The 21,440-nt window shown below is 34.3% G+C and overlaps 1 protein-coding gene across 1 annotated transcript in view; it reads left to right on the plus strand.

Moving 5' to 3' along the window:
• Window positions 1-21,440, plus strand: part of LOC150098082 (GTPase-activating Rap/Ran-GAP domain-like protein 3) — a 183,568-nt gene that overhangs the window by 98,275 nt on the left and 63,853 nt on the right. Inside the window, exons 3-7 of the mRNA XM_090406580.1 lie at window positions 5,578-5,661; window positions 7,567-7,648; window positions 8,523-8,638; window positions 11,065-11,129; window positions 14,141-14,207. Coding sequence (XP_090262706.1) covers window positions 5,578-5,661; window positions 7,567-7,648; window positions 8,523-8,638; window positions 11,065-11,129; window positions 14,141-14,207 — 414 coding nt within the window. The remainder of the gene's footprint in view (window positions 1-5,577; window positions 5,662-7,566; window positions 7,649-8,522; window positions 8,639-11,064; window positions 11,130-14,140; window positions 14,208-21,440) is intronic.

Here is a 21,440-nt window from a genome sequence, read left to right on the forward strand (position 1 = left end):
CATCAAAACGAAATAAATAATCAGGCATGTTCTATAATGAACGAATCAATAATTAATTTCCAGTGGTAAACAACCGTGTGTGTATGCCATAATAATCTGTTTACTGCCAGAGTATGTTGTTGAATTACAGCCAGTTGCATTAAGGAGTCTCATCTGTATGAGTAAACAGCATCGTATGAATCCAAGCATCATCCTCTGTAACATCACAAATGGATCTTCATCCCATCAGTTAAATGAAACGGTTGTTCGAAGAATGCAAAGTTGTTTGCAAAAAGACGATTTTAGTAAAACACGGTATTTTTTAATCGAGATGCCCTTCTTCGAACCACTAAAATCACATCATCACTACTCGTTTCAGTCAGAAATGTCTAAATGTCTTTTTTTTCTGATTTAATTCTCAAAGAAGTTTTGAACTTGAGGTTTATCTGAACTTATGGTAAATTCTCGGATCCTACTACGACTGTGTGATATCATCCTTTAAGAGTTGACTTCATTCTATAAATTTTATAAGATGAAAATCTTCAGAATGACAACGAAAATGAAATCTTCCTATTGTACAGTATAGCAAGATTTCTGTATATTTTCAAATTCTAGTAGTAATCCTTCACATGATATGTTCACATTGTTCACTATCACTATATCCACTTAAATGTTTATCCTTATTTACTGGTGTCGCTGATCAACATCAAGATTTTGCTTTTCGCCAAGGTGAGGGTAACCATACGATACGATCTCCTGAAGATTGCTATCACGCAGTCTCAGTAGAATCCAAGATCAAGAAATCTTTGAGTTCAGATAAATCTCAAATTCAGAACTTTTTAAGAATTAAATCAGAAACTATTTCAGAACAGCTAACGATAACTTCTAAGCTATCCTTAGCTGTTCAATGCTAGATACAATAAATCTTTATCTACTGGCAACCAGAAATGTATGCGCCAAATTTGGTCACTCTCAGAGCTTCATATTAGTCAGAAGCTGTAACCATTAACTTGCACAAGATACTACTTAGATTAATGTTAAACCTTTCGCTGGCGTGGTTCTCAAAAAATGACATGTTATTACCAATCAAAAATCTATAAACTTCCTGTGTAATGAAGTACTGACCGAATAAATTATTTTAAATATTATTTGAAACAAATAACCGTTTATTGCAATCCCGATACTGAGATTTCGGTATAGTTGTTAACTTAAATACTACAATACGTACATGGAGTAATAATAACTACTCAATATATAGCATGTAAATAGGGTATTAGTACTATGATTTAATTTAACAATCTGTCGTAATATTGGACTCAAGTACACAGCGACTTCAATGAACATCAGAATAAACATGACATACCTTGACATTAATAAGTAGACATCTGTTATTCGACTGATGCAGTACTTAATGGAAATGAAAGGAAAAATGATAAAAAATTAAAATAGTGACGTTTTATCTCTAAAAGAGAAAGATAAAGAGACCTCTAGTGGTGATGAGAAGAAGAAAGTTGTGTCCCTCTGTGTGAAGAAAAAAACGATATATTTTCTTATGTCATTTCTTTAAAGCAAGCTATGTGAGAGGAATGCAGAAAAAAAAGGTCTTAGTTGTTTGAGATCAGTGAATGAAATAACATCCACAAAATCAGCTGATATTCATCACGAGAAGAATAAATTTAGAATACACGACCAGTAGACATTACTCTTGAGGAGACTCCGCAAAGAATGGGAAAAAAAGAGAGAAATGGAAAATTGCGAAACACTCTTCTTCGAACTAAGGAATAACCAATTTAGCATCACATTATACGGGGAGGATCAGAAAGTACCAGTAAATAAAAACATTTGTTCCAACATCTGCCAGTGAAGAGGTACTTCATATTTCTCGGCTGCAATGTATTGGAAGATAGCAAAAAAACAAGACACGAAGAAAAGCTCATAAGAACCAGTGGATCGTGAGTACTCAGTTTGTTTGATGTTTTGTTTTAAAAATAGAAAATCCTTCGATAAGCCACCCAGTTAGAAATAACAAAAATGTTTTCTACTTTTGATTTTTCACCTGGATCAACTTTTTTTTATAGTTCGTCTTCCATTTCATCTGTAAACACATTCGGTCCTTGTGTTTCTTGAGTTGCTAATAATAAAATCAGTGATATTAAGTTCGATCTCTCTCTCCCTCCCTTCCCCATTCTCTCTCTCTCTCTCTCTCTCTCTCGCGCGCGCGCGCGCGCGCTTTCTCTATCCTAATACTTCGAAAGATCAATAAAACAACCACCTCTACTGGGCATTTAAATGTACTAGTTATCAGTTCAACCTCTAAATATCATGAACCTTCTCTGTAAATTAATAGACGATTTAAATCATATCAAATATTATAAATATAAATTATGCATGGTTAATGTAATATTTAAACATATTACACACATACAGGACACATTGTAATATAACATTTACGTAACTTGTACTGTTTAGCATAAATATTATTTCTGTATAAATGTTACTATGAAATTAATTTAATCACAAATTTTGCTGTTTGATTCTAGAGAAAGTTTTATCTTTGCAGGATGCTTAGTTGGTCCATAACAAATTCGTTGCGATGATATGTTTTATCCTAACCACTGTGAACTTAGAATTCTGCAGTTTCATTTTATTCTAAGATATATTTCTGTTTTCCATCTGATGTTAGAATATTTGGGTTTACAAAGAGACTTCTTAATTCATTAATCTGGAGTGTGTTTTCAAGATGTCTGAAAATAGCGCTGAATATTCAGTTGAGGGGTATGATTTAATAGAACTATAATTTCCTTTCAAATTTAACTTGTTCTTCAGGCAAACAAATTTTTGAATTTGCTGTGGTTGAGTTGAGAAGGTAGGTGAAACTACCTTCAGTCTTGGAAATTCGAACCTAAATTTCGTACCCATTCTTAAATATTTAGCGACACTTATCCATTCTAATTTCATACGTTTTCACTCCTGTTTGCTTGTCTTAATTTTTCCCAAGTTTCGTAGGATTATAAATCCATTTCGGTGCCAATATCCAAGCCCACTGCTTGTTCTTGATAACTCATCACTAATGCATATAAAAAACCACTTTAATGTAGTAATATTTTCCTTCCACTAACTGCAACCAGCGCTAATCACTAGGTGGAGCAGGTATCTCTGTAGCAAATTCTCGAAACTTTAAATCTCACACCGTACGTACTAGAAAGTTATTTTTAATCACATTTCAAGGTTGTAGCATTCGTTGTAATTTAAGTGAAGAGGAATGTTTAATCACCTAAAATTCCTTTGTTCAGTGTTACTCCGTGATCCTGTTTTCCAAATTCCTAAGCACACTTTTATTTAGTGTGTTAATAATACTTTTGTGCCAAAGGTATTATTAACACACTAATTGTACGATGCCTTCCCCCCCCCCCCATTTGGTAAAGAAACTTCAATTTCATATTCCAAATTTTCCGACTGTACAGATGAGCAATATGGAATAAAACGACATCTAAATCATGTAGAAAATCAATTTGACTGCTCGATCGAGAAAATAAAACAGAACGTTATTGTTTATACAGAGCACTAGCTGAAATAAAATTAGGCAAATCTAAAACGACTCATTAACAATAGAAAGTTGCATTCCCAAATATTTGTCTTCACTAGTATCACTTGCCCTTCTACTGTAAATTGTGCAAATATTCTTGAAATTCTTGAATGTTTTCTCTCACTAATATACCGCTTATCTTATGTATATTAAGACAAGCAAACGCCTACAACTACGGCAAAAATGGAGACAATTTTCTAGTAGATTTTTGTATCGGGTTGCTTGTAGAATGACAACATACTACTAAAGCAAAATAAAAAGGAAAACGCTAATCGAAAATAAAAACTCCATATTGCCACACATTTTAATGACACATACGCGGCTACGGGCATTCCCTCCCCCCATTATTCGTCTAGTGTCATTGTTATATATTCGTTCTGTAAATAATTGAACAAAAGAAATAAAATAATAATAATAATAATAATAATAATCAGTGGTACTGGCAAGGCAGTTGGTTTCAACGGAGCTCTTTGGCTGGAAAGACCTGGATGCTAATTCATTCTGTGACGCAAAAAACCTTTATTAGGGCTTTTCAGAGATAAAATAACCGGTCTCATACGGATATGGAGGGGATTTTTTTAAGGAGGTTTTTTTGTCCCTTAAAACAAACAAACCTGCCGGTTCGTCAACACACATACGAGGGTGGTCTGAAACATTCTCGGCCTAACAATGAAAAAACGAATTTATAATTTCAAAATTATTTTTATTTTTCAACATAATCTCCCTTACGATTAAAATATTTATTACAGCGATGCTCCAGAGCCATTATCCCGTCCCTGTAGTGGTTCTCAGTACGATCTGCAAAGTACCCCTCTACAGCTGCAATCACCTCTTGATTAGAAGAAAAATGCTGACCAGCGAGGAAGAGTTTTAGTTTTGGGAAGAGATAGAAGTCAGAGGGATTTCTATCTCTCTTCTATTTTGAGAATAAGGTGGATGTTCCAACAATTCATACTGCAGATCCCTTGATTTTCCCATTGCCAAAACACTTTTGTGGGCAGGTGCATTGTCCTAATGAAAGATGATTTTTTTTCTTCTGCAAACCGGGTCTTTTCTCACGAAGTTTTTCGTCTAGTCTGGTTAAAAGATCGGAATAATATTCCCCGGTTATTGTTTTACCCTTTTCAAGATAATAAACAAAATGCCTTTAGCATACCAAAACACCGATGCCATGACCTCTCCTGTTGATGGAACCGACTTTGTCTTTTTTGGCAATGAACAACAGGCTTTTATCCACTGTTTTGACTGCTGTTTGGATTCTGGTGTGTAATGGTGAATCCAAGCCTCATCCATAGTAATAAATCGACGCACAAAATCAGTTTTATTCTTGTTAAAATGCTCCAAGCACTGTTGAGAGATTTTCATGCGAGTGCGTTTTTAATCTGCTGTGAGCAGGCGTGGCACCGATCTTGCGCAAAGCTTTTTCATTTGCAATTCTTCATGAAATGCCTATAATCTCAGCAATTTCAAGCACTTTGACTCGCTGGTCATCTATTATCATAACGTGCTCTTGATCATGATTACTAGGGTTACACTTTTTGGACGTCCTTCACGTAGATCATCTTCAAGGATGGTACAGCCACGTTTAAACTCGACAGTCCATTTCTTAATTGCGAAAACGAAGGAGAAGAGTGCCCATAAACGTTTATGAAATTCGAATGAATTTCTTTTGGCGTTAAACCTTCTTTTACAAAGAATTTATAATCGCACGATACTCGATTTTATCCATTTCAAGGGATACAGATAACACTTTTGCTTCAGACAGCTGTATAAAACAAACTACTTGATAGAATGAATGACTTGCAATTTCACATGGATGATAGTGATAGATTTTCTAGTTGAGGGAACGAAAAATCCTATAAAGATACTATACTTCGTCAGTCTCAAGTATTTGTATTGTGGTGCTCTCAAGAATCAGATGCTGCACCAAACTATAACCTTAATTAAAGAGAATTCTGAAAGTATATTCGCAATAGTTTTTCAACATAATTGCACACTTTTATTTTTTATAGCTCGCGTCATGTGAAGGCGATGGATCTGAAAACTTGGTTCGAAGATTTCGAGTCGAAACAGGAGAGAGAGCTGATAAAGATGAAGTAAGTTTTTTTTGGCTTTTAATCTTAAACGTTTCTCAAGAAAATGTTATCCGAAAACAAGTTTTCTTTATATTATTTCATTTTCTTTTTCTATTTTTCTACGAAATAAAAGTTTCTAACTACTTTTTGTTTATTTGTTTCAGTTTTCTTTCGTGACTGTTTTCACTATACATTTCCTCACTCACAATTATCCTTTCACTCTCTCTGCTTTTAGCCTTATCTTACCTTCGACGTATTGTGGGATTTATCTTCTTCGTTGCTGTCTTATCGGTCCTTAACCGTTTGATCCCAGATTTACCTTTGCTCTCTCTCTCTCTCTCTCTCTCTCTCTCTCTCGAGGCCCGTATTTGATTTTCACTCTCCTAATGGATGTGTAGCGATTATAAGCATCCCAACATTCTTTTCTTCCAACAGCCATCGTCTTAATAAACTTAGTTGGGATTGACAGTACGAAATGGCAGCATCGCAAATGGTGTCTGCGCGATGGAGATAACACTCTCACAAAGCCAGATTCCTACCACAAGGAACGGCTCAACGCGTTAGTAGAGTTAATGAGACTTCCCTGAACTCGAACTGCTGCAGCACTTGCTGAAAGAAGCTTACTTCGTTCAGTATGTGCAATTTGGATTCTGAGGAAACGATTAAATTGACCTTTAGCATTTATTAGTTTATGGTTATAGAGAAATGTTAATGTAAGAAATATTTTCTTTTAATTTATCGAATTCGTTTCAGTATTTATCTTATATAAACTAATAATTTGATCAATTTCAGTTGATCATTCGCATAAGTCATTTGATAATTTGAATTAATAATTTTTATTACGACACACATTATTTTTAATGTTGTGGAAAATATTTTACACAACATTAAAAATAATAAAAAAATAGATCGCTATCGAAATCACAATTTCATGAACAAGATTCCATTGCTAGTGTGAAGTCTTTTCCATCCTTCGAATTCTTATCTTAATTTTTCGAATATAATGATGGTATTTTTCTCATTTGTTTCCAACACTTCCCGAACTCGTTTGGTTAAAACCGTAGGCCAATCTCTTTGGGGAAATTGGTGTTAAACATAAATATAGATTTGCTTTCGATGATGCTTCCGGAACGGAGACAGATATGATGAAAGACTAGAGAAGAGTCAGGTGTTAGTTGCAACTATTTCTGGCGTGTATTCAGGTACTTGTGACAAGTCCGATTACCGGAAGTAAATGCAGTTAGAAGCTAAAATTGTGACAAAGAAAAACGTACAAAGAAGGAAATAAATTATCCGAAAGAATCTGATAATATAACAGTTCTGGTAATTTTGATTAAAATATTTATCTTTAAGAAGAATCTTAAATAACATATAAATACAAAAATAATGATGCCGAAGTGAAGTACCTCAGTTAAAAAAAAAACAAAAAAAATGAACTATTTTACAGGAGAAAATTTTTGTTGTAAAACTGAAGGTCAGAAAACAGTTCTCTAAAAACATAAGAAAACGTATTATTATTATTGTATTATTCCACATCCGGGATTATCTTAACAGATATGACGTCATTTCCTGATCAATTATTTGACTGCAACAATGTAAGCATACGTTATCATTATGAGTATCATCTTTGCGTACATACATAAAGACTTTCTGTATTATAGCATCAACTAATTTTGTATCAAAGATTTCTAGGGAAACCGAACATTATATACTTTTTTTGAGAGTTTGCTTGTTCGCTTATCTGTCCATTTGATCAAAAGCTTCTCTTTAAAAATTTCCCAACGCTACCGCTTAAATCGCAATTAAACTGTATATTGAAATATTAAAATTTTAAAATATTTTAAGAATCCGCTTTCATCCTTATTCACTATAATATCTGTTATTTTAAACGATAACTGATTCGAATTGAGTGCTTTACTTTCATAGGTTTATGGCTCTCCCAGTACACCCATCTTGGAAAATCCAGAATATCAAACAAGATGGTACTTCAAGTATTTCCTGGGAAAATGTAAGTAACCATAATGCACATTGCTAAGCATTTACTGACTTTAACTTAAATATGGAGATATTCGCTGTGTTTTTTATTTCTTCAGATGTAATTTGCACATTTAGCTTCTTGTTTTTTTTATAAGTTTAGATCAACGTAACTTCAACTGACACGTAAATATGTATACTACTTCTCCATAAAAGGATTCAAACCTCAGCATATAAACTCCTTGCATACAGGACTTTAGATTTTCTTCATTACCGAGTAATTCTTTACCATAACAGTAGTTTGAGTAGATGATCATTGTGGACTTTACGTAAATGAGCATATAGAATGTAAAAAGAATGTAAATACATAGATTACGTTTTTATAACTATATGTAACTAACATTCTCTTCTATGTTTCCTTCACGAACTTCGTTTTTCAATTCACTGCCAATTCCCTACATAACAGTGCAATGAAGAAGCAGGTTTACCTCGACATTTGATACGAGATTGTATCAAACGAGACGGATTACAGGATATACTGTAAGCATGTTACTTGTCACTCCAATAATACTTTTTCTTGTCTTTTACACACACACACACACACGCCTATAATTGATTACGACCACCTCCCCACTTTCTCTCTTTATAACTACAGTCCCGTGATCCGAATCCTGCTGGATTTATATCCTCTGTTCTTTCATTTTAGGTAAGCCTACTTAAAATTCCCGTATCAGTGTCACTGAATCGACTTTCTAATTAAAACATATTGGAGTATGTAATGAATTTTTACAGAACTCTGCTTAGCAATATTAAGTGTGAGCTTGATGTAAGAAGTAATTCTATCTCAATGGCACATTTATTTTGGACTTATTTTTGTCATCGGTAAACCCTTGGTTTCCTGTTTTCAGTGCATCAAAATTACGTTGGAGCAGACGCCGAGAAAACCCCCTTCTTTTTATCCGTTGTCTTAACAGATGCTAACCAAGGAGTGCAACAGTACAGGGTGATACTCTGGAGGAAAACGGTAAGCTGTTCACTGTAGGAATGTTGAAATTCAAATTGTATGAAAAAAAAAAAATTAAGAAATAAGATATTTTTAAAGCAGTGATAAATCATTGTTAGATAAATCACTGTCATGTGCAGGGAGTATTATATTTAAAATTGTTGGATAATTTAATGGTACGAATTTAAATACCGAAATTAAATAACTATTATTATGCAACTGGCATAACAATGCAATATACCATTTACTAGAATAATGTGTTATATTATTTTAAATAGTATAATGTTTTATTATACATACATGAGGTGCAAGATTTGCATTCTCTTATAATATTTTTATGTTATCCGTATGTTATTTATTTCTATCGATATATTTATATACATGTAAATAAAATTTGGGAATAAAACATTGAAAACTTGGGATTCTTCTGTATCTTGTAATAGCCGCCGTGACTAGAATTGTGGGTTAAAAAATACTAAGCAAACATGTCTACATCTATTAACACACACACACACACACACACACACACACACACACACACACACACACACACACACACACACACACTCACTTAACAGACATAACGCACTGGTCTCATAATCGGAGACACATTGGCCATCACTCCGACCAACCCAATTACATCAGGCAGTTTTGAATTTGCTTCATTATTACTAAATGTAATATTTTAGGTGGAACACGTTCAAAGAATGAAAACAGAAAGATTACCAAAACAAGCTCAGGACGTCCTCTTAAACGATTCAACGATGACTTCTAAGGCCGGAACAGGCCATGCTAGGCCTATATCCTTGATACGCATGATCATGATGATGATGAATATTTTAGAATTTCTTAGTCATATTGCTTTCATTAAAAATAAAAATAATTACCAACTAGGAATCTTTGTGGATTAGTGAGTAGCGACCACAGACTTTTCTTCGAATGTTCTGGGTTTGAATCTATTCTAATTGCAAGGAACATTTCTATGAGGTGTTCATTAAGGTAAGTTATTTAGTTTCGTTCACAAGTGACAGGCTTTATCCTTCACGTAGAAGAGTCAAGGGGAACATGCGCATTGACAGATACAGTTCAGTTATGGAGAAAAGACTTACCACTTTGTCCATAGCATAAATTGGGTTCATTTGTCAAGATAACATATTTTCCCTCTTAACAAATTAGACCTAATGCCCACGACAGGCCATTGAACTTAACATGTTAAGAGGGATATGGATTAATAATAAATATGTACTCTGGAAGTGCTGTAAATGAGCTTATAGCTTATTACTAATGTTGCTCACGATCCGCCATGAATTGTTTCTCTAATCGTATTGTTAACATCAGTTGTCTCTGGGACTGCGCAAGAAGACATGCTATAATGTCGTGAAGAACGAGTTTCCGTCTCTTACACATACTTAGTAGGGCTAATCCCAGGATATTGTTTACCAGTTGGAAACCAAGCTCCAGTTTTGTAGCATGAGAAAGAGATTTATTTGTCTATGAATTAAATATAACGTCATCTTTCTCTACAACTATGGAGAAACGCAAGATTTACGCATCTAACTCGTTATCAAAGATTAATTGCTGAGTTCCCAGTGGTCGCAGATAATCAACGTAGAAATATATCTTGATTTCTGCTGTAAATAAACAGTTCAAATGTCATTTATTCCAAGGTCAATGGTGTATGCGGTAGATTATCCAGTATTATAAATGGCAAATGCAATCACAAGGAAGCAGACATCAGCATCTTTATACAGGTTAAGTAAGAGAGGAAGTTATTTAGCTGACGCCATCATAGACTTCCATTGCAGAGGAAAAATTAATTCGATAAAATACTTCCAACTAGAAACAATTCAAAACATTAAAGTAATCTAGTTCAACAGAAATTGGTGCGCTGTATGTTATGAGAGTCTAATGTGGCTCGATGTTTAATGATAATTATTTCGAGATGTACGCAGATGGAAACCAAATCTAAGCACCGGCAATTCTTTACTTGGCATATATAATTTTTCTTATTAAAATTAATTTAGTACGACAAGCAGTTTTCTATTTTACAAAATATTATCGATCAAAAGAGATTACTGCTTGCTCATTTAGAGCCTCGAATTTAATCTAATGGAACCAAAACAATAGTTGTACATGTCTTCTAAAAGCTTTAATTCGTAGTGACTAAAGCCATACCTTCAGAAAAACGTACTTCTTAAATTGAGCCCTTCTAGTATGTTTTATACTTTCTCGTTTTTTTTTCTTTTCACTTTTTTGCTTAATGTGTCTTTTTTTTCTTTCGCTACTTTTTACTAAGGGGCAAAGTACTGCAGGAGGTAATGCAGATAAATGAAAGAAGAGAAAAATAATAATAAAAAAAAGATATCCATGATTTAATTAGCTTTGCGAACAGCAAAAATAATGAAGTTGTAGATTAATGCAATGGGGAATTGTCTCTTTTTTTTTAGGGTTCCCAGAAGATTTGCCTTTCACATACTCCAAGCAAAGCGCTCACAGTTAAAGCAATACTGAGGTAAGTCACTCAGGTATCGAAAATGTTTTAAACTTTTCTACAAACGAGAAACAGAACTTAACCGAAGAGATGGCGGGGAAATGTAAGGTTCATTGATTAGCAGTTCCATCTACTAAACTACCACTTTGTTCGTATAGGGTATTGATCACGGTGCAATGACAACCATTCGTTTGGATGTCTGAAAGAGTTGTATATATTTATCATTAAGCCTAATAAATTTGAAATAAAAATTAAATGAAGATTTTTGGAAACATCAAAAAATAAATTTAGAGTTTACAAACTTTGGTGCTTCTCAATTGACGGTAAGCTTGCTGATTGTATACAGTGATGCCAGGATTTGTCTACAGGAAACTCGACTTTTTTCCCCCACAAGACGTATGGTACAGAGTAATACACGCATGGAGACAACTAACAGACGGGTTTACGAAGACAGGATTAACCGACTTATTACCGAAAATTAATTTTTTTTTTGTAAATCTTACTAAGACTATGGGCTTAACATTGATGGAAAATGAGATGAGAGATCAGTATTTCATTCGTTAAGATGAGAATTTAGGAAAAGAAAATAAAAAAAAAATGCACACTCTAGACGTGACACTTCGTATAATGTGTGAAATAACGAAAATACAAAATTACACGCAACAGAGAGAGAGAGAGAGAGAGAGAGAGAGACACTTAAACATAATTGAAACATTCTAAGAAATTGAGTGAATTAATGTATTATTAAAGTATTATAATAAATAGCAAATTTGAAAATCTTCCCTGATTTTGTGAATATGTTACTCTACTCGTAAGTTATATCATGTATAGATTTACACCCTCTGTCCAAAATCCAACTGAACTTTTCGGAAATAGAAGAAACTAGTGGCGCCACCTGTATCTTTCTTTTTTTTGCTGAAAGCGGCAACCTTCATCGGTGTTGTGTCAACTGTTTATGACATTTGTTTCATTAGAAGCCGAGGTATAGTACCAAGAGTGACAGTGTGGTTTGACGAACGGTCGGTCGTCCCGATATTCATGCCGTACGCGACGAATTCACGCTATCAGTGGCTTCAAAACTTCTAGATAAAACTCACCATTGACAGGCGGAATGAATTCTTTGTGGATAATGGAATCGCAGAAACAAATCAGCGTTGTCTTTACTTTTGACTTCTCCAAGCGACTTTTTTTCGGATGCCCCTCTTCTGGTGGTCTCCACTCAGCACTCTAGCGCTTTGATTCTGGGTCATACTCAAAACATGACGTTTCGTTACCAGTAACGATCGTTTCAAGGAAGTTGGAGTCCTTACGAGCGGTTTTAATGAGGTCCTTGCAGTGTTCAGTTCGACGAAATTTTTTGGTCATCGGCGAACTTGTGGGGAACAAATCGCGAATTCAATTTACGAAACCCAAATTCTCGGTCAAAATGTTGTGCGCTGTTGATTTTGGAATCCCCAATTCATTTTCAATCAATCTCATGGACGATTTCGGGTTTTCTTTGATGAAATCACGCACTTTTTGGATGTTAACTTCGCTCAATCCAGTTTTTGGACGGCCCGGCTTTTTGTTGTCCTCAAGCGTTTCACGACCACTTTGAAATCGCTTAAACCACTCATAAACTTGGGTACGGGATAAGCATTCATCACTTTTTGAAGCATTTGATGCGTTTTCGGTAAACCTTTTACCAAGTTTAACACAAAAGTCAATCGCAGCTCTCTGTTTGACACTCATTTTCAGACCGTTTCAAAACACACTGTCACTCCTGGCACTATAACTCGACTTCTAATGAAACAAATGTCATAAAAAGTTGACACAACACTAGTGAAGGTTGTCGCTTTCGATAACAACAAGATACAACAGTTGGTGCCATTAGTTTCTTCTATTTTCGAAAGGTTCGGTTTCTTTTTGGACGGAGGGTGTATTCTAAGCGAATACAAAAAACATTTTCGTTATCTATGGCCTCTCTCTTAATTTCCACCTAAATGCAATTTTTTTCATTAGTTAGTTTCCGACGACGGTAATACAGTCTTATTAAATCTCTCATTGGCATACTATCTGTTTGTGCAAAGCACTAGTTTAATTCGTTTATTTATACGATCTCTGGAATATTGCAACTGAATGATAATTTACATGTACTGCTTTGTCACAGTAGCTTGTTAGTTGGCTGTAAAGCATTTCAATTGTCACTTAACCTTGTTTATCATTCTAATATGCGAGATCTAATGGAACACACACAGGTATTTGATAATGACTATATAATTCTGACTATTTTCATATAAATAGAGAATTGCAAAGTATTTATGTAGTTGATTTCATGGAAATAAAGATAATCTTCTTATTATTATAAATAAATAACTCTCCACTGAAGATCCTCCGAAAAGTCGTTGTGAGGATATTGGATTCAAAAGCCATCTAGGACGGAGGAACCTTTATAAAGGTTTTTCACATTTTCAAAGCATTGATCGTGTGTGGAAGAGCAGTTAGCCTGTCTCAGACTGTGGTTGCAAGGTTATTCCCTCCATAAAAGTGGGAATTGTTATCCATAAAACAGGCAAACAGCCCAAAATATAATAATTATTAACATGTGATCAATATAAAGGTGAGAATTTCGCAACGTTTGCGAGTGATAAAGTTATTTTAATGCATTATGGGATGTGATTTTCTCCTGCAAAAATATTTGTTCATTATACTATGACACATTAAAAGTATTATAAAAAACTAAAGCCTGTTTTCCAAACCACCCCTTTAAAGGTATTTTACGTCTGTAGATATGAGTGTCTATTTGTTCACGGCGTCGGTTTGTCTGTTTGCAGGATGAAAAACCCGAGTTCAAGGAACGAAAAACCCTTCAAACTCCGTTATGAGACCGGCTAACTCACCTCTGGTTGAAAAGTCCTGATAAAAGTTCACGTTCTGAACGGGATTCGAACTCCACACTTTCCAACCAAAGAGTTTATCTTTGTCTGTCTTCTAATTAAATTATTATGTTTTAATTATTTTACTTATTAACATTTAATTACTTCTTTTTGCAGTAATTTTCAAGGTCTAGATAAAATAGAAAAAGGTCCAAAAGAAATTTTCTCTCCAGAAATTCAAAAGGTAATATTCCTTCAGCTAAAATATTTTATCATTTATAATATAAATTTAATTTATAATGTTATGCACACATAACATATTTCTATAAATAAAATATGTTTTGTGTGCATTGGATGCAGAGAAAGATATCCTTTTCGGATATAGTAAATCTGTGTGTATAGCCTTCTCAAGCAGACCATTTTTGAACCATTAGATCATGAACAAAGGATGAAACTTAGATTATAATTTGCAGTTCAGGTGCTGTAGAGTTTCGGAAAACAGCTTCAGTTCAAAATTACGAAGTCAAGTTTAACTGTGTAATTATCAGTTGCCTACGAAAACGTATCTTAATATTCTATCCTATCCTTTCCTCGTAATGATAAATTTAAAATTCAAACTTTTATAAGAATCTAAGCGATGAATACTTGCTAAATATAAAGAATAATAAATCGTTAAGGAGAATTATTCACAATTCAGATAAAGGCGAATCGGGAAAATTGCAAACATTTCTTTAGCCATGAGAGAAACAAGGCAATCGAACGCAACTAAATAACATACCTTAAAATATATTTTTATTTTGAGAACCCTGAGCGGTAAAAGCAGTTTAGATTTATCTTACACTTCTTCGGATTCGGGAAACGAAAATACTCTACCTAAAATAAAAGCATCAATGGGTGAATAAACCATAGCGAACAGATCGTACACGAAGCTCAATATCCAGTATAATACAGCTATAAGCATTAAATCTAACCACTGCTTGTGTAGCATCTTCAGATGAGGAGAAAGGAAGCACGTAAGAGTGGGTAGATAAGATATAAATAAGTAAATGCACTGGATAAGAAGAGTTGGAAGTAATGGCCACTGGATCAGCAAAAGACGATGATAAATACTGAGAAAGGTTGTCTTAACTTGCGATAGTTGATAATATAATTTCTGGTAACTCTTGTTGTACAAGATAGGTCTACGTATTCAGTCTTCTCTTTATTTTAAAGTTAATTCAACAAATGTACGGTTTCATCCATGTTGTATCAGCTCTACCCACAATAAACAGAGCAATATGAATGAAATCGATTTCCGAATATTTTATTGTGAATTAATTCAAGTGAATGCGGGGCCGCTTTGCCTGTTTTGATGGACGCAAAAATCGAAGTTTTAGGGAGAAAAATCCTCTAGCTCCGTACGAGACCGGTTAACGCATCATTGCATTGAAAAGAACCGATAAAAGGCTCCTCGCGTTAAAGAACGGGATTAAAACCCAGGTCTTTTCAACCAAATGATTATTATATTTAATTGTTTATATATATATATGAATACGGAAATTATTTTTTAAATATAATTTTTTTCTATATAATATAATTCAAATATAATTCAAAAAATCATCTTTTCAAAATTATCAAAAAAAGTATCATCTTTTAAAAAAAATTAAAATTTGGTTTCTGATGACGAATTTTTATAATTTCGTAATAAAAAAGAATTAAAACTACACTAAATCAGTACTATTAGAACCTTCTAGTGATCCTGAGAAAGAAGACAAAAAAGGTGAAAAATTCTGAGAATGTAACGTGATTGCACGTATTTGTTAACAAAATCAAAAATGAAATTATTGAACGGAGTATTTTAGTGCTGTTCCGTTAGCAACGACGTTCTTTAGTTAAAGAGATCCAGCCTAGGACTCAAATAGCATTTATAAAGCCTTTTCAATTAATAGGGACAGATAAGCTCATGTGCAGCTGGCATTACTTCTCGGAATCGCTTCTATTTCTCTCCCCACAAAAAGACACACCCATTGACAGTTATGGAAGTCTATAGAAATCGAATTCACTATTATAACATTAATTACGTTTGCTAGAATCCAAGATATGTGGCCAATGCAGGACATTGAGAATAAAATGAAAATAGAATGGGAAGACATACGAGCTCTTTGTAGTGTATGAAGCCCATCTTCTTAATTAATAAAGGGTGGGCCATATGGAACAAGATCAAGAGTATTCCCAATTTTTTGGGAATACTTAGGAAAACTATAACTATCACGAAGCTGAGTTACTTCATTTAGAAAGAAAGGGAACAGAAATAAAAGAAAACCATCGTATGTTTCAACAAAGTTACTCGATATGAACATTCTCGCCGAAAAAAAAAGCTATTTAAAGTAATATTATTCGTGCCCTGATCAAAAATATTGTAGTTCTTGGTATTAATTAATTGTAATGTTTTTTCAAAAAATGCTGAAATGATTTCGTCTTCAACTCTTCGAGTGAAATCCCAGTGCATCGCAGATCTAATGTGGCACGAAAGCACGTGTGTTGCAATATTTCACAGTTCATTAGTATTATCTTTTTGAATTAACATCATCGGAGAAGTCAAGTCGACTAGTTGAGCAGTTTACCTTGACCTATTGATTGAGCACTCTTTCTTAGCAACATTGCCTATAAATAACAGCATCAATTACTTACACTCTAGTGCTTGTTTTTGAACGTAATTGAGAATTTAATTTCCGACAATGTTATTCACCTGCAATATTGTTAGCGTACTCGAAAACTAATTAGATAATACCAACGTGTGTGTGTGTGTGTGTGTGTGTGTGTGTGTGTGTGTGTGTGTGTGTGTGTGTGTGTGTGTGTGTGTGTGTGTGTGTGTGTGTGTGTTCACTTTTGTCTTTCGTTATCACATGAAAATCGTCATACTTTTATTATTTAAGTGTTATAGTAAGAAAATAATAATAATAATAATAATAATAAAGGGAGAGAGCCAAGTGGACTCCCATGAAATCACTACACACGTGATGTTTTTCAAAGAAAATTAAAATCTTTTTTTTTTTTTTCATCAATGGATCTAAAATGTCTCTGATAAATGCTGGACTCAAAGCGGCCTCATTTTCTTCCTTTCAGACCATTTGAGAAGTTTCTTCATCTCCAATAATTTCCAATTCGCCGTTTTTCTCTCTTCATACTTCTCTGCTTCTATATAATTTTCTTTCTCCCTCTTCCATTTCACTCTCGTATGTTTATGCACGAGCTACGCTCATTTCCCTAAACGTAGTGATCTCTTTGAGCAATAGTTTATTGATCGAATGCTATACACGTTTCTCGTGTTCTAAGTTTTTCGTTAAATTTATGGCCCGAAATCTTCGATTTGGAAAGGTAGTTATCATTCCTCTTAGCGTTCTTCTGCTTTCTTTCTTATCCCCTTTTCATTTAACGGAAATAAAAGTGCAGCAGTTTTTTTTTTCTACCACTCGCTCTGGTAATTGGGTGTGAGTGTACGTTTCTTCTCTTGGGTGACAAGGCGGCATTTGTCATTAAGAGAAAACAAGTAACGAAATCCCGTTTAGAATCGGAAAGCAATGGCGCATCCGTGATGACTAATGGGTCTGCCAACTGCTGTACGACCTATGGAAATGGGTTCTTCTCCATCCTCTTTAACACGCATCCAATATTTCTTTGATTATTACTGAGTGGTAGAGAGCGCGTCGGTAGCAAATCTTTGATTTAAAATTTGCCATAAAACCCCACAAAATAAACACACACACATGGAGTAAAATCAGGTTTAAAATAGCTTGGTATCTTTAAAACACACACACACACACACACACACATATATATATATATATATATATATATATATATATATATATATATATATATATATATATATGTAGAAAGTATTTTACCTTGGGTTTTACCATGAGTTGGCTTGGTCTTGCATTTTGCAGAGTCAGCTAGACTTGCAACACTTGCAGGCGCAAACTTGACTTGTTTGTCTGTTTGCTTACTTGGGAAATGGAGTAAAACCAGGTTTAAAATTGCTTGGTATCGTTAACACACACATATATATATATATATATATATATATATATATATATGACGATTCATTGACTCGGTTAAAATACATATTGTAGAATAGAGTTGAATGACTTAAATCGAGAGTTAGGTAAAAAAAGAGGGTTTAATAGTAAAACACGATTAGTTTCGGCTTATAACAGCCGTCAGTGTTTTTTCTTTTCTTTTATAATGTCACCTGATGAAGGCTGTTAAAAGCCGAAACTAGTCGTGTTTTACTATCAAACACTCTTTTTTCCCCCTAACTCTCGGTTTAAGTCATTCAACTGTATTTTACAATATATATATATTTATATGTGTGGGTATGATATATGTGATAACACTAATATCAAAAGTGAGCCATTTTTTCTTTTAAATATTTTTCACTGTCCAAACTATGTCCAAAATGGCATCACTTTCATATGAGGTTTATTAACATCTGTGATCGCAACATTAATATCAAAGCACTGATGGCACCACCACTTGATGGTGGTGCCAACAAGTAGTGGTGCACTTGCATGATGCATGCATCATGACCTGATCTGTTATTCATCACTGAATCTCAACGAATATTCTTTACTACTCCAACCAGCTCGCCTCAAATCTCCAAATTATACTCTGGATCTTTTCTTAATCAACTCCATCCAAATACGCTATTAATGATGTTTGCTCTCCTCTTGGTATCTGCGACATAAAACCTTACCGATGACATAAAGAAACATAAACGTTTCCATTCTTTGTCTACAGATCGTTCTTCTCCTGTACATTATGGCAGGGTTTCATCATTGTTTCTGGTCTCCTGATCCAAACATTTGTTCCGATTAAGCAACTAAAATTGTTCTTGCTGCAATCAATACCTTTCTTCAACACTGCACTAAAAACACCTGCTTCTTATCCAAACCAGGTTATCCAACAAATGAGCCAAAGCAATTCGTAACAAAATTAAGCATACGTTCAATAGCTCAAGTTAAAAAGAAAAAAGAAAGAAAGAAAGAAAATAAAAAGTAAAGCTTCTCACTCATCAGAAGATTCAAACGCGATTTTGTGGGCTAAATGCACTAAGCTTGCCTCCTGCTCAAATGAAAATCGACTTTCTGGTTGCTTGCCAAAGTAAAACTTTCTGTTAAGGAAAACTTCTGTGCACTACGCTTTCACCTCTCTCTCTCTCTCTCATCTATAATATTTAACAATAGTAAAGATAAATCAGACCTCTTAGCATTGGTTACAGGAAAATTAATCGAAAGACAATTCATCGAATGAAATTCATCGAACAGCAATTCATCGAAAAAGCAATTCGCCGAATAAACAATTCATCGAACGACAATTTAGCGAATGGCAATTCGTCGAAAATGCAATTCATTTAAAAAACAATTCACGAAAATTTTTCGATGAATTCTTTCATAATTCATCGAAAAGTCATTTTTCTTGCAAAGTATTGTTTAAAAATGTTCAATAACAATGCAAAATGTTAGTCATGATACAGACAACATATGGAACTGGTCATTGAAACGTAATAATTATTTTCTTGCAATTTAGAACATTTAATGTAAGTGCAGACAACGATTTTTCTGTAGAAAAGACATTTCGTTCATGTTTTCATGTGTTCTACTAAATTTTGTCACAATAACTCTAGTCCGACTGAAATTAAAAATTTCATCCAGCCAGAGAGGAATTGATAATATAATTTTCGAAACTTCTTTACGGGAATGTTATGATAAAAGTGATCCATTTGGAACTAAAACTGAAGCGTGCAAACAGCTTCTTGTACTGAAAACTTCTGTGAATTCTATTTTATCCCCGAATATAGCTAAACTGAAAAATGGAACGGTTAGACAATTTTTTGTGCAAGTTTCAAATGCCGAATCCGAGTCAAATTTGTCCATTAATAAATGTACGAGGAGCATAATTTTTATCAGTCCTCTTCAATTAAGGTAAGTTAGTACGCCGCCTAATGCGGAGATGACTAGGCTTTTCCTCCTGGAGACAGGCAAATCGGTCCCATGAACACACACATATATACAGACAGGAAACACTTATACGGACAAGAAAGACAATAAGAATCCATATTGTTCTATAATTATTCCTGAGTAAAGTAGCATTGCTATACCAACAATCATTATATTGAGGAGGATGAAATTCTCACGCAATGTTTGGTGAATCTCAGTTGCAGACTTTTCTTGCAGCACGAAAAACCTGATGACCCGCACCTCTGTGTCTTCGAATTTCTTCAAAACCACTAACATGTTTTCTTACATATACTAAATGAAAAACAATAATTATTACGATTTCAGGAAATATAGGTGTTAAAGGGTTTTAATATATGGTCTGCCTTGTGGTTTATATCAGATGCTTTAACATCATTTTTGTTCTAGGTGTTTATCAAAACTTTTCAGTCCCCCCCCCGCCCTCGTACAGCTTATTACCTTCAACTGGTCCTTTCATCACACCACTAGTGACTTCCTCTTCTGAGATATCGCAAAGACACATGTTGATATATCAAGTCCTACATGCTGATTGATATCGAGTTTACTGAATTCCTCATGTATACCTCCAACTCACTTTCCATCAGTGTTCCTCCTCCCTCTCCACTGACCTCAAGTTCTGTGGATGTTATTTTCACGAGGATGAAATACCTTTATGAAATGCTCATTTAACATCTGAACTATATCCGCCTCACTGGATATCATTCACTGCAACCAGTATGCCCCACAAAAAAATCGCTTTCGGAACGAAGTTGGATAAATAATAGTTTACCGTATATAAGTGACGTGAAAGATATATCTCTCTCAAAACAATTCAAAACAAAACAAAAAAAAATGCATACACATCTTCACCCCACATGACTTATAATTCATTTTTCGGTGAACTGTATTTTCGATGAATTGTTATTTTTCGATCAATTGCCTTTCGAGGAATTGCATTTTCAATTAACTGCTGTCCGATGAACTGATTTTCGATGAATTGTTTATTCGGTGAATTGCTTTTTCGATAAATTGTCGTTCGATGAATTGTCTTTCGGTTAACTATTTTTCGGTGAGCTCTTCGGATACCCTTAGCATCAGTACTCCAACGACCAACAAAGGTACATCTTTAGCCAGAAGGACATCAGAAAAATGCTCATATAGCCTTGGTACTAATAATTTCCCTGGTCCAGATGGTATTTCTGTAATTCTCTGTTAGAAGTTGTTCTCCAGAATTAATACCCAACTAATCTGTAGCACGGAAGAAAGTTTTACCCAGCCTGTTCCTAAAAAGGGAGATAAAAGTCAGCATCAAGCTAACGTTCCATCCTCTCAACGATGATGGAGAAGGTCAACAAACTATGGCAGTAGATCAATCAGTTGAGTAGTGATCACCAACCAAGGTCCGCCACTCACATTCTGCAGCAAACCTATTGACTAAACTTCTCGAATCTCAAATCCATATGACCATGGAATATTGT

Source organism: Typopeltis vanoorti, chromosome 16, assembly GCF_054136105.1.
Source record: "Typopeltis vanoorti isolate ZY-2024b chromosome 16, IOZ_Tvanoo_1.0, whole genome shotgun sequence".
Classification (NCBI taxonomy): domain Eukaryota; kingdom Metazoa; phylum Arthropoda; class Arachnida; order Uropygi; family Thelyphonidae; genus Typopeltis; species Typopeltis vanoorti.